This window comes from Hylobates moloch, unplaced genomic scaffold (genome assembly GCF_009828535.3).
Source record: "Hylobates moloch isolate HMO894 unplaced genomic scaffold, HMol_V3 SCAFFOLD_7, whole genome shotgun sequence".
NCBI classification, from domain to species: Eukaryota; Metazoa; Chordata; class Mammalia; order Primates; family Hylobatidae; genus Hylobates; species Hylobates moloch.
Window position 1 is genome coordinate 5,416,286 of NW_026652282.1, and position 16,345 is coordinate 5,432,630.

A 16,345-nucleotide genomic window follows, 5' to 3' on the forward strand; every position below is an offset into this window, starting at 1 on the left:
CAAAGCACTCTACATAATTTACCTTGCCACAGATGTGAAATAATTGTAAGCATACATAAATGTTAACAAAATATTTTCAATCAATGCTAAGGGGAGATATCATTGAATGATGGACCAAAACAAACTAAATGGCATTTTGATGTCTGTGGAAATGACATACCCACAAACCAGTGGCTCAGCACTGATATTAGTGTATCTTGCTCAGTTGCCTTAATTATTTATAGTAGTTTAATTTTTTCAAGAACACAGATGTTAAGGTATTTTTAATAATTTTGATACGGCCATAGAGTGTATCTATTTTTTGAATTCCTACTTTCATTGGAATTGCCTCTTTATCCTAATGAGTAAATACAAAAGAATGCATAGATAGGATAGCTTTTGTCGTCGTCTTCTTGTTTCCTGAGACACAGTCTTGCTCTGTCCCCCAGGCTGGAGTGCAGTGGCACAATCTTGGCTCACTGCAACCTCCCACTCCTGGGTTCAAGAGATCCTCCTGCCTCAGCCTCCTGAGTAGCTGGGACTACAGGTGCATGCAACCATGCCTGGCTAATTTTTGTATTTTTAGTAGAGATGGGGTTTCACCATGTTGGTCAGGCTGGTCTCAAACTCCTGACCTCAAGTGATCCACTCCCCTCGGCCTCCCAAAGTGCTGGGATTACAGGCGTGAGCCACCACACCTGGCAGGTTTTGTCTTCTTTTATTAGAGAAAAATGTACTTTCTACGCCTATGCTTTCTACATTTTTGGAACTGATACAGATCCACAGAGGCCAAATCGAAATCTAAATTATCTTTAATGTTAAAATTTAATTGACCGTGTACATAACTATGCAATCCCTGCTTTCTCACAGAAGTGCCTAGGATTCATTCAACAGATCATAGAAACGAGGTATGGCATTTAACAGACAAATGACAGAGGAGCTATACCGATTTATACAACAATTATCAAAACACTGTCATGTAGTTTACTGTAGCTCAAGCTGTGCTTGTATCATATAACATAGGTTCAAGTTCTTTCTTCAGTCATCAGAATAACAGAGGTTGAAGAGACAATGAAGTGCCAACTCTTCCAAAAGCTGTTTCAAAAAAAAATTTAAGTAACTGTGATACACATTTCTACAAATAAAATATTCCAGTGCTTACATCAATCCTGAGTTTTTAATCTTAAATATGCACTACTTACAGTTCTGACACAATTTTATTTAAAAACACGGCTAGTTATCAAGTTCACTTTCTTCATCGGAAGAAATGATGTACTAATTGTCTTTAGCATCCTTGGTAGCCTAAAAGAAAAAGTCTATTTCACTGACAAACCACCACTTTACATCTCACGTTTTAAACAGGGTTAATCAGATGTCAAAAGGAAACAGCTTTTAATATTCAAAGGATGCTGGTTATTTATTTCATTTTGAAAAAAAACTGTAACCAATACATGGAGCTCCAAATACCCACTCAAATTTTTTAATGCCAGATTTCAGTGAAATATTATTTTAGCAGGTCCAATGGTCATGTACTTTGCTTGAATAAAATGGGTTGATGAGCATCTTAAGGTCAAGATGGAGCAAAGACAGAAAAAGTCAGGCAGGCTTACCATGAAATATATTTTTTCAGCAGGTGGTGACCCATGTATTATCAGCAATAGTCTACGTAAAGTGGTTTCCAGTGAAGGGATAAAATGGTTGGTGATATGACCTCATCAAGTTAGAGAAAAATGTAACTATGTTTGAAATATATACTATTCCCTCAACAAATAGTTCAACAGTTCCTACTCCGGAAAATGTTGTATGTTAATGCTGAGGAAGATCTAAAAAATGTAAGCACAACCTCTTCCGTAATCCTGTGACATGAGCAAATGCACAAATAAAAAAAATTAATACAAAAATTGTGTAACTGCTATGGAAGGGCAACTCACTCAGACACGTAGCCAACAGTGGAGACTGATGTTGACTTAGTTGGCAAAAGGTTTAAATTGGTCAAAAAAAATTTTTTTTAAAGCATTGTGAGGGAAGAACATGAGCAAAGCATAAGAGTAACAGTGAATTCCTTCAGGGAAAGCTGTCAACCTGGATAGGCAGGAGCAAAGACAGAGGGCGGCAAGCCTAAGAGGGGGTCATGTAAAGGGGAGAGTCTCTGAATATCTAAGAACTGAGACGGGGCATCACTGACAGGCTGGGAAGAGGGAAGGGCTAGGAAGCATTTTAGGAAGGGGAGGGTTTTAGGAAGATAATATTGCCGATCAATGAAGGATGGCTCAGAAGAGAAGAGAGAACTCAGAAAAGAGTTTAATAGTACAAGCAAGGACGAATGAGGTCTTGAGCTAGGGCAGCTGCAGTGGGAATTTAAAAAAAAAGAAATTTAAGGGCCATTACAGAGGTAAAACTTGCCTCATAATAACTGCATGGGAAGGATAAGGGACTTAGAAGAGTCCAAGATGATAGCAAAGTTCCTACCCTAAGTGGTAACATGTAGCTTTAACACTGACAGGAAAACTTCTAGTCTCATGTTCATACCAATTAATAAATGGTTTCTGGGGAACATTATAGCAACATTTTCTCTACTTGTGACTTCTATTTAAATAACTGTTTTGTGTATAGATCATTCTCAAGTTGCTTGAAAATTTTATTTTCAAACTCTTTTCTCAGTTTATTTAACACATCTCAGTTAGTGTAGAAGAGTGAAATATGAACATGTATTTTCACAAGGTTATTAAAAAGAATACCTTACCTCCCAGAAAGGAATTCCATTGTTATCTAAATAATGTACATCTACATGAAGAAGAGGTCATTGATGACAATTTGCTAATGTGCTATACGACAGCAGATAATTCACAATTCACAACGTGTTAATAATCTGCTGGCTTTCCCATTCTGTTATACATCTGAACCATCTCTTATGACTACAAATCGTCATGTAAAACCATTACTAGTCACTAATAATTTTGAAAGTGAATATGCCATAAAACACTCCTGTATTAAAGCAGGAAATAAAAGAGACACTGAGTAGTTACACTTGCCTACTTCCTATTTAACTAAAACTCTTGAAACAACACAAGTAAAAAAGACATCCAGAAAGGATTTATGGTCTTCTTGCCTTCCACCATAGATTTGTCATTGATGTCCTGAAAACTGAAAATAAAATCTTCATTAAAACCCATTAATGCCTAGTGTTCCATTATTGGAACGCTAAGCTTGTGGGAGTCATGTATATCCTACCGCTCAAGATCATCGCCAAGGTCTGTTTATTCACACACAAAAAAAGTGCAGCCTCCGGCATAAATGTGTCAGTGAGTTAACAATATACACAAGATGTATATTTCCAGGTAAAATTTCCAATTTACCTTTTCCTGTTCTAAATAACTCCCACAAAACTATTCATGAATCCTAAAAATACATTTACCAATTATGTTAAATTTGGAACAATACATTCAAAGTGAAAACGGTAAGTAATTTAAAATGCGTAACCAAAATGTCTTTCCATACATTCAGAAACAAACAGACTTTCTTCTGTTATGCACGTGTTGTATTTTATAATGTATTATGCTACCAAATAGAACAGACCTTTATGAATTGCTCAAGTAGCGGCTTCATCTCTTTCAGCCTCCAGCTCCTAACACTTGTAGGTTGTTGCCACCTCTTCTGTTTTTCTTGAAATGCTTTCTAGGAGCACAAAACAATAGTGATGAAAATTGGGTAATATTTCATACTTACAAAACATAATTCTGCATTAGCTTTATAGGAATACTCTTTAAATCTATACTTAATACTTTCTTTGAAACAAGGTTTATGACCAATTTTAAACAACTGTGTTCACCACCCATATGCTAAAATGATATAATAACCTTTTTCATCAGTCATTGAGTAAGGAATTTTCTTTCTTCTACATACATATTCAACACATATGTCTTAATTCTTGATTTTGAATGTAGAGTATTTGACGACCCTTCCTATAATTTGTTGACCACAGATGGGTAAGAGCTATACAGAAATTAACTAAGAAACATTCTTTCTTACTAAGATTTTAAACAAGTAATAAATTTTGGTCATTTCAGTATGCACACAGATGAACCTTCCAATAATGATTGCCTTTCTGCACCTCGACCTAATCTCCAACAACAGTGTTCTCCTCTCCTCTACGTGGCACTCACTCACACAGTCATCCCCTAGATTTTGTCATTCCCAATGACTGCAACATCTACATAATATTAATAATAGCAATAATAAAGAGCAGTCATGGATCAGATCACATCCTGAAAAATTTAAATAAACCCATTACACAGGAACCTTTCAATCCTCCAAATACCTCTGACGTAGGTACTCTTACCATATCTCCTTTTGTAGACAAGGAAATTTCGGCACAGAGATAAATAATTTGCCCATGGTTCCCGAGCTAGCAATCGTCAAGCTGGAGTTGAATCACAAGCAGTGGGGCTGCAGTGTCCCAGCCCTTGACCACTGCACTCAGCTGTTTCTCCATCTTCCCAACATATAGCCACTAGCTTCCTGCCATTGTAGGTCACTCACTTCAGTACTACAGCTCAGGAGTCTGTTGGGACCTGACACCCACTGAATGGAACACTTTTCACTGCCCATCGCCCACCCCCATGTGCTCAGGTAACCCAGTCCCAGCTGAAATTCCATAGCCAGTCATCATATCCCTATCCCTGCATCTATGCCCTGCCCAACTCTCCTTCTATCAATGTGCGCAGCTACACCCCAACCCAGGAAATTCCAACCCTACAGCTGCTTTTGCAAAAATATGCCAACCGGGCTCACTTTAACTTCTTAATCACTATGATGCTGACCTCAGTTGGACCACTAATGCTGCGTGGCAATTATATTCCCCTAGTACGTGAGTCCACTTATGGGCCCCCCTCTCTGGGCTCATGCTCTCTTCCTTCTTTGCTGGATTTCTGCATGAACTATTACTACCTGAGACATTGATACAATAGGTTAATCATAAAGCTAAGCCTGATACCAACAATTAGTTCTTCTTCTTCTTCCTCTTCCTCCTCCTCTTCTTCTCCTTCTCCTTCTTCTTCTTCAATTAGTTCTTCTTCTTCTTCAATTAGTTCTTCTTCTTCTTCCTCTTCCTCTTCTTCTTCTTCAATTAGTTCTTCTTCCTCTTCCTCTTTTTCTTCTTCTTCTGTTTCTTCTTCTCCTCCTCCTCCTTCTTCTTCTCCTTCTTCTCCTTTCTCCTCCTCCTCCTCCTTCTCTTCCTCCTGTTCCTCTTCTACTATTACTTCTGCTGCTGCTGCTGCTGCTGCTGCAGCTTCTGCTGCTTCTGCTGCTGCTGCTGCTGCTGCAGCTTCTGCTGCTTCTGCTTCTTCTGCTTCATCATCTTTCTGCTTCTCTGCGATGTATTCTTTAAGGACATTCAGCAACTTCCGAGTATGTCTATAATCACGTTTCTGCCTGTAACACATAATAAGTAATACGGCCATATGTTGTAGAGAGATGAAAAATTAATCCTATTCAAACTAAAACTGACTTGACATAATTTATACTATAAAGTAGCAAGGGAGTAATAGCAGCTGAAATCTTCTTTTTGGGAAAAGGTGAAATGAGTTACTCTCATTCTGAAAGGATTCCTTCCTAACTGACTACTAGAGAAGCTATCTTACATTCTTTACGTGCTGAAAACAAAGGAGGGTTTACTGCATTATAAATTTCCCAGAAACAATAATTTTATCTAACAGCAGTTTACTTTTCATTTCCTCAAACTAAATAACATACGGGTTCTCATAAGTAGGTTCAAGAATATCATAGCCATTCATCCTGTAAGAGTTCCCAAAAGAAATACTTCACTTAACTATTTCTCCGCTTTGGTACAACAATGATTTTCTCAAAGGAATAGTGAAAACAATTTAACTAAAATAGATAACCTATTTATAACATAAGGTTGTCCCTTTCCACATAACTTAATATTGTTAAGGATCTACAGACTAAACATTGAAGACATTTATCTTATATGCAGCTGCCGTATTTCTAGAAATGGGTAAAAATTAATTTTACAAGAAGACTATTTTTATCTGGAAGGCAAAAAGAGGTCATCTTCACTGGCTTTCTAGATAATATACCTCAATTCTGTTAAACTGAGGTTATAAAACAAAAGAAACTTACCTGCTTAGGGAACGATTGAGTAAAATATGTTGCTCCCTAGAGACGCCAATATGTACAGGATAGTTTTTGAAATTATTTGCACCAACAAATACAAAGAAATGATATAAATATCATTATGCAAAAAAGCCAACAATCATACCTTTTTAGTTGTTTTTTTCTCAAAGCACGTTCAATTGTGTTCTTGGTTTTCCTGTAAGCTGCTTTATCTATTTTTATCGTTTTTCTTTTTGCAGCAAGGTCCTTTTTAATGTCAGCTAGATAGTAAATGAAAATGCATTAAAAGTTAATGTTGAAAAGTAGTTTCTTCGCATATATTGAAATCAATGTGAGACATGATGGTTCAGCAATATCGGAAGGACATTTACATCGTAAAATGCAAAGATCATTTCAAAAAGCAAGACTTACCTGTTTTCTGTAAAACCTTTTACGTATTAATATTAGTACTGTAATTCCAATTGGTATAACTGCAAATCACTTAATTTATGGAGGATAAAAAAAGCAAGTAATTTTCTATTTTTTAAATGTGCAGAAAGCATTACAAACACAGACTCTAATTTCTACATTTATAAAATGTCCTGTAATTCAAAGGACATGTTTCCATGAAATACTGTCACAATTCATTATGTAAAACACACAAAAAAGTATCTTATTTAATAAGACCATCAAAAGGGTAGAAATAACTTAATACACAATAAGAAAAGCATTTTTTAAGCAATCTAGTGGTTGATGCTATTAACTGTATTTTAATAAAAGAAGCACTGTCCACGGGTATAAAAATTTACGCTTAAGGAAAGAAATACATTCAAAAACACTTTTGAAATATTTTCTTGGAGCTTTTTATATGACATTTTTGTCCACAGTGCTGTGTTTCAGAAAACTGTCCTACTGCAAGGAATGCTTTCCTAAACATGGTTTCACATCAGAGATCTACCATCAATTGCTAAAAATAGTTTTCAGCAATCATAAAAGACCTGCACCACAATACAAATATTTTTTACAGTCTCCATCTATAATGCTCAGTTAGGCAGCTCACAAAACCAGCACTTAGTCACCAAGCAGAGCAAAGCTTTCCAAATATACTGCTTGTATGAATTATCGCTAGAGAAGAGCTGAAAACTGAATTGAGCGTTTTAAAAATAAGAGTATTGTCTCCGCAGTCTCTACACAAATTTTCTCAATTTTTTTTTGAAAATATGGTCCTATAACAGTCAGTGCAACTAACAGTTCACATGGCAATACAAAATTTATGAGTTTTTGGATCCAATTACATGTTTCTCACTGGGTAGAAAACTTGTCTTTCCTTTTCTAGTACACAGTTTATTACTGGACTAATAATAGAATATCATCATTTTAGATAATTCAATTTTCTCTTGTACTTTAAAGAAAAAATCAGAAAGCTGTGACAATAGAATAGCTAAATTAGGAACATAAAAACTCATATTAAAAACTCTGAGTACATACGGACAGGAAGAGAGGAACAACAGACACCTGGGCCTACTTGACGGCGGAGGGTAGGAGGAGGGCGAGGATGAAAACCACCCATCAGGTGCTACGCTTATAACCTGGGTAATAAATAATCTGTATACCAAACCCCTGTGACACGCAATTATCTATATAACAAACCTGCACATATACCCTCAAACCTAAAATAAAAGATAAAAAAACCTGATATATATACTTAATCTATGTACACTAAAAGGAATGAATAGAGCTGTTTCTCCTCCAGTGTCCTCTAATATCTCCCAAATAATTAAATTTCCAAGTGTATGAAAGAAAAGCCATCCCTCTCATTTCACCATTGTTAGAAGCATTCTCACATTCCACATCAACAATCAAAAAGGTAAGTATGAAAATGTATTAAACGCATTACATTAAATACATATGTTAAATGCTATATATGAGAAGAAGGTATGTTAAGACAGTCTTGTCGTCCACTAATTCATATAACCTACTATAACAGTTGTATGGTTGAAAATAATTATCAGAGACAACGAATAGCTCCTAAAACATACCTGCAATATATTCTAGCTCCATGGTATGAATCCTGTAAAAAAAGTTACATCAAAATTTTAACATAATGCTACACAAAATGCCATGCTTGTTGGAAAGATATGTCTTATGTGAAATGTTCTGTGTAGAATAGAATAGTGATGACATGAACCAAAGCTGACTTTTCGTAAAAGACCCTATCCGACAGGCAAAAGTGACTTAAAACAGTTTACCCCGTGTGCTCATCTGTTTCAGCAAAAGGTTCTCCTTCCCCATGCTCATCAGTTACATCTTCCTCCCTTGTTTCTGTAAAAGGGTTTCTTTCCTCACATTCATCACTGACTGGATCCTTTCCTGCATTAAAATTTAAAAGACAAACCATGTTTAGAGGAAGACGCTGTTGTGGACATTTTTTGTAGAGAAACATATTATTTGTGGACATTTTTGGTTCTCTACCAATTAAAGCTTTAAAGCAGAGCTATGCATGGAATCACTGGGCTCCTGACAACTTTACAGAGGCATTTTTGGTAGCCCTTCGGGTTCAAGTCCCAGTAAACAACACTCACAGGTCAGATCCCTTGGATGTTAGGACCACACCCATGGAGAAGAGCTGCTCTGCGAGCATCCGTAACCCTGCTATGAGGAGGAGCCTTCCACCGGAAGCCTAAGGCCCTCGATCCTGCTTTGAAACCCTAGGGCCTCTTAGCACATGCACAATGGACTCCAAAGCCACGAAGGGGCCAGGGGTCTCGGGCTGCCCAGGTGCCTCCCGCGCAGAGAGCAGACAGACCATCTCCTTGGCAGTGCACCTTCTTTCGTGGCCCCTTGGGCTGTGTTTACCTGTATGCTTCTTCGCCGGGGCGGCCCTAACTTGAGCCTCTGACTGAGCCTCGGCAGCCCTCCTGTTGCGCTTCCTGCCCACGGGCTCCATGGTTGGCTGTCCTGGGAAGTTAGAGGCGACCCCTGAACCTGGTTGAGTGCAAAGTCAAACTACGTAAGCTAAGGAAACAGGGTATGTGAAAGGAGAGCCAACCGGATCGCGGATTCAAGAAAACGTGGGGCTGGCCCACCCCGTGTATCCTGTGGGAGCAGGAGGGGACGGAGAAGATGCCAGTGTCCCCTCCTATCCTTCCTGGCCCGTCCAGCCCTGGGGCCTCTTAGCACGTGCATGGTGGACTCCAAAGCCAAGAAGGGGTCAGGGGTCTCGGGCTGCCCGTGTGCAGGTCAGCTGGCTGCTCAGCGCTTCACACCCTGGTTGCCAGAGGGCCGCATGCTCGCCTTCCTGCCTCCCCACCGCGAGCGCTTCACCTGAGGGACCCCTGATGCGGCTTCCTCACACAACCTGCAGACACTGGCACCACGAGGCTCTCTTAGAAAAATGGGTCCTCAGTTGTCGCGAGAGCAGCTGACCTGGCTATCAACGCTCCTCTCTGATTGGTCAGCTCATTGCGCATGCGCATACGGGTGAAGGACCTTGGGGGCCACACCCCCTGCTGGCACGCCTTCCCCCTCTCCATAAGGGACCACCCATGGTTGCTGTGGACTGGAATGGGCGTGGCTCTTTGGGGCTTCTGTTCCCAGAACCTTTCAGTGCCTCCTCCTGGGGAGGGATGCAAGGATTCGGGATGGAGGCCAGGTGGACTGGGCCTAGGACCTCACCCCGAGCTCGTTCCAGCCACCCCTGCCCCTTTGGCTAGAATGGCCTTCGCCTTGCAGGTGGAGCCCAGGCTCCCTCCCATGCCCTGTGTGTTTCCAACATGTCCAGCTGCACCCTTTTTATCAATGGATCGTGCTTTTATGTTTTTTGCTTGCTTGTTTGTTTGTTTGTTTTGGAAACAGAGTCTCTCTCTGTTGCCCAGGCTGGAGTGCAGTGGCACGATCTTGGCTCACTGCAACCTCCACCTCTCGAGTTCAAGCAATTCTCCCACCTCAGCCTCCCAAGGAGCTGGGATTACAGGTGTGTGCCACCATTCTCGGCTGATTTTTGTATTTTTAGTAGAGACGGGGTTTCGTCATGTTGGCCAGGCTGGTCTGGAACTCCTGACATCAAAGTGATCCACCTGCCTCAGCCTCCCAAAGTGCTGGGATTACAGGCATGAGCCACTGAGCCCATACCCAAAGTCGTGTTTTTAAAGGCATCAACTGTATGATGTATAGTTGTTTCCAAGAAATGATGACTAAAAGGTACTGATTGAGAAACTTTTGTCGTTTCTTTCTTCAAAAAAAGTCAACTAGTTTCCTGCTAGTTCTTGCCACTTAAGTTGGCCACAGAAATCCCAGGAGTGACCCTCAGGTTGTCAAAGGCCTTTCTTCTTGTTGCTGTAAGGTTGACCTGCTGATAGTAACAGATACACCCCACTCTCGGTTATTTCAGGATCAAGTAGATCCATTGGCCATGGAGTGATGGTCTTTTCAAGTCAGGCTATTTTGAGAGGTAATAAAATATTCGTGTACTTTATTTCTCTTTTGTACTTGCTTGTTTTAAAATACAGTTCTGCACATAAATATTTTTGACAAGATGAACGATATAGATCTATTTTGTCACATTACAAAACAAACAAATTATTAAGATAAGTCAACAATGACTGTAAGTAGAACATTCTATTTCGTTATTAATTTTCATTAGATTTTCAAAACATTTTTCTGTATAACATATTCAGATATTTTGAATTCAGCAATGCAGTCAGATGTTTCATGTAAGTGGCTAGGTGCAGTGGCTCATGCCTGTAATCTCAGCACCTTAGGAGGCTGAGACGGACTGGAGGCCAGGAGTTCGACACCACCCTGGCCAACATGGTGAAACCCCGTCTCTACCAAAATTGCAAAAAAAAATTGGACGGCAACACGCCTGTAATCCCAGATACTTGGGTGGCTGAGGCGCGAGAATCATTTGAACCCAGGAGGCGGAGGTTGCAGTGAGCCAAGATCGCACCACGGCCCTCCAGCCTGGGTAACACAACAAGACTCTGTCTCGACAAGATAAGATAAGATAGATAAGATAGGATAAGATAAGATGAGATGACAAGATAAGATGGGATGAGATGGGATAAGATAAGGTGAGATAAGATAAAATAAGACATATAAGTGTTCTTATGTGATGATTATCTGAATTGTTTCTTTTTTCTTTGCTTTTATTCTACATGGGTGTTACTTCACTTGTTTTAAAGAGTTGTGTGTTCATAATAAAGGCTGCCTTTTCTACATAGTTGGTCTTCCCTTCTTCCCTCAACATTTTAAAAAAATTCTACAAAATCTAGACAATCAAGATTCTTCCTTTTGATTTAAGCTGAATTATTAATTTATCCCCAACATTACAGTTTTTCAGCAGCTGGGAAATGGAACCAAATGATGTTTAATTCTCCCAGCAGTGATGTGAGGAAACCTGCAGAGAACATTGCTGCCCAGGGAGCTCCCCCAAGCCTGACATCCAGTGTGGTTTTGGGAGCATGAAGGCATGGCAGACTGTCTGCATGACCGAAATTAGTCACCAGCCCCTCCAGAGGTCAAGACTGATACAGGTGGCCCAAAGCCCCCACTATAAATCATCAGCATTAACTGTATAGCATGACTCAAAGCTCCAGGTAAAGAAACACGTTATGATCAGGCAGGATATTCCAAGAGTTTAGAGGTTATCTCCTGGAAGGCTGTCAAAGAACAGATCTTTCTTTGGAAAGTGCAGGGTTTGGACAACACAGACCTGCTGAGCTAATCTACTACTGCACTCTCAATGAGTGGCTCATTCAGCTCTTATTCTGAGTTCTCTCTCTCTCTTCCTAAAAAGTTCAGATCCTTATGGATGGAAAATCTGGGAAAAACAGCACTCACTGTAAACACACCATTCCTAAAATTCGGCTCCTCTTCAACAACCCAGGCTTTTGAACTGGGTCGAAGTCACTATGCCAGGATGACATTTTTTTACCTTAGAATGAATTCCCCCCAGGTGGCTCCTCATCATCCAGGTATACAAGGCTCCTGGATGACCCATGGCATCCACGGGGCACACCAGAGTCTGAATCACAGCTTATTTTCTGGATTGCCCTTGGATGATTCCACATCTTCCAAATTCTAGATATCCTGATATCGCAGTATTTTTTATCCCTGTTTCTTAATGAAAGGGTAAATGGAGGTAGAGGTGTTTCTCAACAACCTGCAACAACACATTTTTCTTTCAATTATTCAGTACTTAATTGGAAATCAAAGCCCCTTTCTAACGTATCGATAACATTGGAAATTGATGACTATTGTGTAGTTGTACTTAATCTACACCATGCTAATTCCTAACATGGGCTATGGAGGCAGCAGAGTGGCAGGTGACAACATATGCACTTCTCTCCCCCTCTGCCCAAAGCTCCTGGTAACTGTCAAATGAGCAGAGGACAGGGGAAACAATAGGAATATTTTAAAACTGTGGTTTTCAGGATGGGAATGTATTAATATCATACAACCTAATTATTTCCTTACTTTGTCTATATTGTTGTATATTACCCAAGCTTCAGAGCTGTCAGAGCAAACCTCAAAGATGAGGAGCCAGCCGGCAGGTAAAAAGCCAAGCAAAACAAAAACAGCCCGTTTCTCAATGACTGAGATTTTTAGTTCAATTACATTTCCTTGCCATCTAAATAGCCAGATACAATGACCCATAGACAGAGCCAGTGTAGAAAATAGTTCAACCTAACATAATAATGTCTAAAGGGGTTAGTAATTGTTCTACTCAATTTGTTTCAGTCATTCTATTGGAATTCCTATTAATTGGAATTGATGGTAAATACATGGAATGTCATGTAGTGAAACAAGCAACCTATTTAGAACACACCAAGTTTCACGGACAACAAGTAACAAATCACTTTTCAAAAATCAATACCAACCAGGCCAGGTGTGGTGAATCACACCTGTAATCCTAACACTTTAGAGGATGAGGTGGGAGGATTGCTTGAGGCCAGGAGTTCAAGACCAACCTGCCCAACATAGTGAGACCGCCATATCTAAAAAAAAAAAGAAAGAAAAGAAGAAGAAAAAAATGAATAACAATGTGTACAGTGAGATCAAAGAACACTAGCTACCATCTAACCTTGGTTTAATACTCTTAAGTCCTTGAGAAGGCTGGCATACATGGAGTCTCTCCAGGAAGACATTTGAGGCAGAAAACTGGAATAGGAGCAGGCAATGTGTCATTTCATCATCTGAAATGGGGACTGTATTAACTTGTCTGAGTATAAAGTCAAGAAAGAAGGTATTTTTCAGGACTGTTTAATTAAATGTCATTCTGTTTATCAAAACAGGGAAATCTGGCAGCAATTTCTAACCATATGGGATTTTTGAAAGTATATGAGAAACATGTGATTATGTGTTTAGCTGAGTATTATTTAAAATGTATGCAAAATCCTGAGAGGGCTTTTAACTAAGTTCCTAAAATCATCCTCTGGTGCATTCTATTTGATATGCTGTTGTGTGCATAAAATTGTTCCAATAGAAATAAAGCAGAGCCTTAATAAAACCAACCCGGCCCGCTTTAATGACCTGCTTCCTGTAATTGTAAATTCCATAATTGTTTCTTTTGACTGTAGGCAACATAACAAGACAAAACCTACAATTTTCTAAAGGAATAGAATAAATACAAAAACAAAGGTGTTTCATACTACTTACAGAAGATAAATGTATCCTGCAAGCTGAATGATGGCAGATCAGCTTGTGCTCTTCTAAATCATCTAAATATCATCAGTGCCTTTGATTACAGCCTCGTGCCCAGTGCTTAAAAAATCAAAGTTCACTTTCAAGGAATGTCATTTAAAAACTGCTGATCATCTAAGCCTTGGGAGGTCAAGGACACTCTGATTTCCTTTATACTTACAAGTTTAATTTGATGTTTGCCAAAATAGACTTAGGTATAAATTTTACATCAAGATGCTAAGCAGAGCCCCACACAAAATATTTATAAGTGGGATTTGTTAAATATAAGATTATTTTTATGACTGGGACATTAGAGATGCAACCATCAATGAATTTAAAAAAATGAATTTTAACAACTTTCTCTAGCATCAAGTTGAAACTCAAGTCTCAATAGAGCAAGTTTCAGGAACAGGTGGGATTTCAGGAAGTTTCAGGAACAGCAGCTCAGATCCTCTTCTTAAAGGGGGATTCCCTCTTGACATGAAGCCAGCAACTCACTCTGCATGCAGAACATGCAACATATTTCCATGCCGGGGAGAGAAGGATGTGATCTCATTCATTCACTCATTCAGTCATTCCCTTATTCATCTATCTAATAGCTGTCAAGACTCCTAGTATGTGTTGGGCATTGTACTACATGCTAAGTATGTAGAATCTCTTTTCTAAACTCAAAAAGTTGTAAGTAGGTGGCAGTAGTGGTCAGGTTAAAACATTTGTGAAAAGAAGATATTACAGTGAAAAGTGCTACAATAGATAGTAAGTGATGTAGGATCCATAAGGAAGAAGGACAAATTATTTATAGTGTTGATAGGGAAGATTTTACAACAGGAGAAATTATCTGAGGTTAGTTTGGAAGGATAAGGACAAAAAGGTATTCCAGTAGAAAATGGGGACAAAAAGTAGAAAAATGGGGCACTTTAGTCTGGGAGTCATCAAAGGTGGGGTATACTTGGAAAAAGTAAATTTTTTTGTAGAACTATAAGAGATTTCAGGGTCTGTGTGAGTTATAGTTTTAGGAGATAAAGCTGAAGATATTTGGATACAATAGCTTGGGGTATATTATAAGCCAAGAGATAATATAGGTTTTATTTTTGCAGGTCAGTGGTTCTCAATCGGGGCAACTTTGTGCCCCCTCCCTGGGATTTTGGCAAGGTCTAGTTTTTGCTGATACAACTGGGGAGGGGGGCAGGCTACTGGCATCTGGCAGGTGGAGACCAGGGATCTACTAAGCATCCTACACTGTACAAAGTCGCTACAGCAAAGACTCTGTCCCAAATGTCGACAGTGCTAGGGTGAGCAACCTTGCTCTAGATAATGGAGAGTAACTGAAAGATTTTACACATGGGAAAGAAGTAAAGAGGTATTTTCTAGGAAGGTTATGCGACATCTTCTAGAAGGTTTGCCACATCACGATGGTCATCAAAACGCTGGGAGGCAATAAGAGAAACAATATTCGTCTGCAGGAAGAAAGATCAACTAACTTCTTGAGCATCTACTCTGTGCTGGATATTCAATGTGTTAATATCAATCCCCCCATGATATTGGCAACTGCTACTTTCTGCAGCAGTGGGGACCGTCAGATGAAACAGGATGAGACTAGAGGCTGGGAGACCATATAGATCAAAATTCACTCTCACATGGAAACATTGGAGGTCTGGACTATAGCAGTGTCTGTGGAGATGGAGATGTGAGAGCAAAGAGGAAGGTCGAATCAAAAGGAGTTTTTTACCAATTACATGTGAGAAGGGTTTAGCCACCAAATGGAAGGTTTACAGAGAGAGCATCTTTTCTATACCTTAGCAGATTGTCGCATTCTTTTCTGTTTGATTCGCCTTCGAAATTTTATTCTTTGTGCTGAAATATCAGGATATATTTGAGAGTTTCTTTAGTGTGAGAGTTTTTGCCAGCATCGCTTCCTCTGGGACATCTCGATCCTTTTCCCCACAGCCACGTCATTTCTGTTGACAGAGTCTCTCAAATGATGGCAATACTCCCACAGTCAGCTATTTCTTCAACGACTCCTTTATGTTTGATTCTAGCTTTACCACTCTTCATTTCTTTGCCTTGTTAGCCAAATCCCTCTGTTGAAAGCCTGCTTTGTTAAATGTTGTGTGTGTGTTTTTCATGGGAGATAAGGAGGCAACACAACCACACGCTTTGCTGTCTTTGCACAAACGGATATGTGATCATGATGCACATCGTTTTTAATGCAGTGATGTGTGGATGGAAGAGCTAGCAGCAAAGTTTGTCTTGTGTGCAATTCCTTACAGTTAACATAACATGGTAACTGAAACTTGAACTGTGCTGTAAGGAGACTGATGTTATTTGACTAAACTGGGGTAACTGAAATTCAGGAGTATTAGAATCTTACTAATTAAGGACTGCTTCTGTTTGTTTATGTGTGTATGCAAAATCATTGATTTATCTTGCACATTGCAAGCTCTATTATTAAAACTAATTTACATAAGGGAAACGGAGGCACAGGTTGATAAAGAACCCACAGCTAACAAGGAATGGGGCTGGGATTTGTGTCCAGGTGGTCAGCTCTGGAATCCAAGCACTTAACCTCTCC

General features: G+C 39.5%; 1 protein-coding gene across 1 annotated transcript in view; it reads right to left on the bottom strand.

Moving 5' to 3' along the window:
* Positions 1-206: 206 nt before the first annotated feature.
* The window catches only part of FAM9A (family with sequence similarity 9 member A), a 41,992-nt gene continuing 25,853 nt past the window's right edge, over positions 207-16,345 (bottom strand). The window contains 9 exon segments of the mRNA XM_058441823.1: positions 207-1,074; positions 1,182-1,281; positions 3,556-3,655; positions 5,065-5,409; positions 6,257-6,371; positions 8,130-8,161; positions 8,340-8,460; positions 8,947-9,075; positions 9,415-9,438. Coding sequence (XP_058297806.1) covers positions 1,213-1,281; positions 3,556-3,655; positions 5,065-5,409; positions 6,257-6,371; positions 8,130-8,161; positions 8,340-8,460; positions 8,947-9,075; positions 9,415-9,438 — 935 coding nt within the window. The 3' untranslated portion in view covers positions 207-1,074; positions 1,182-1,212.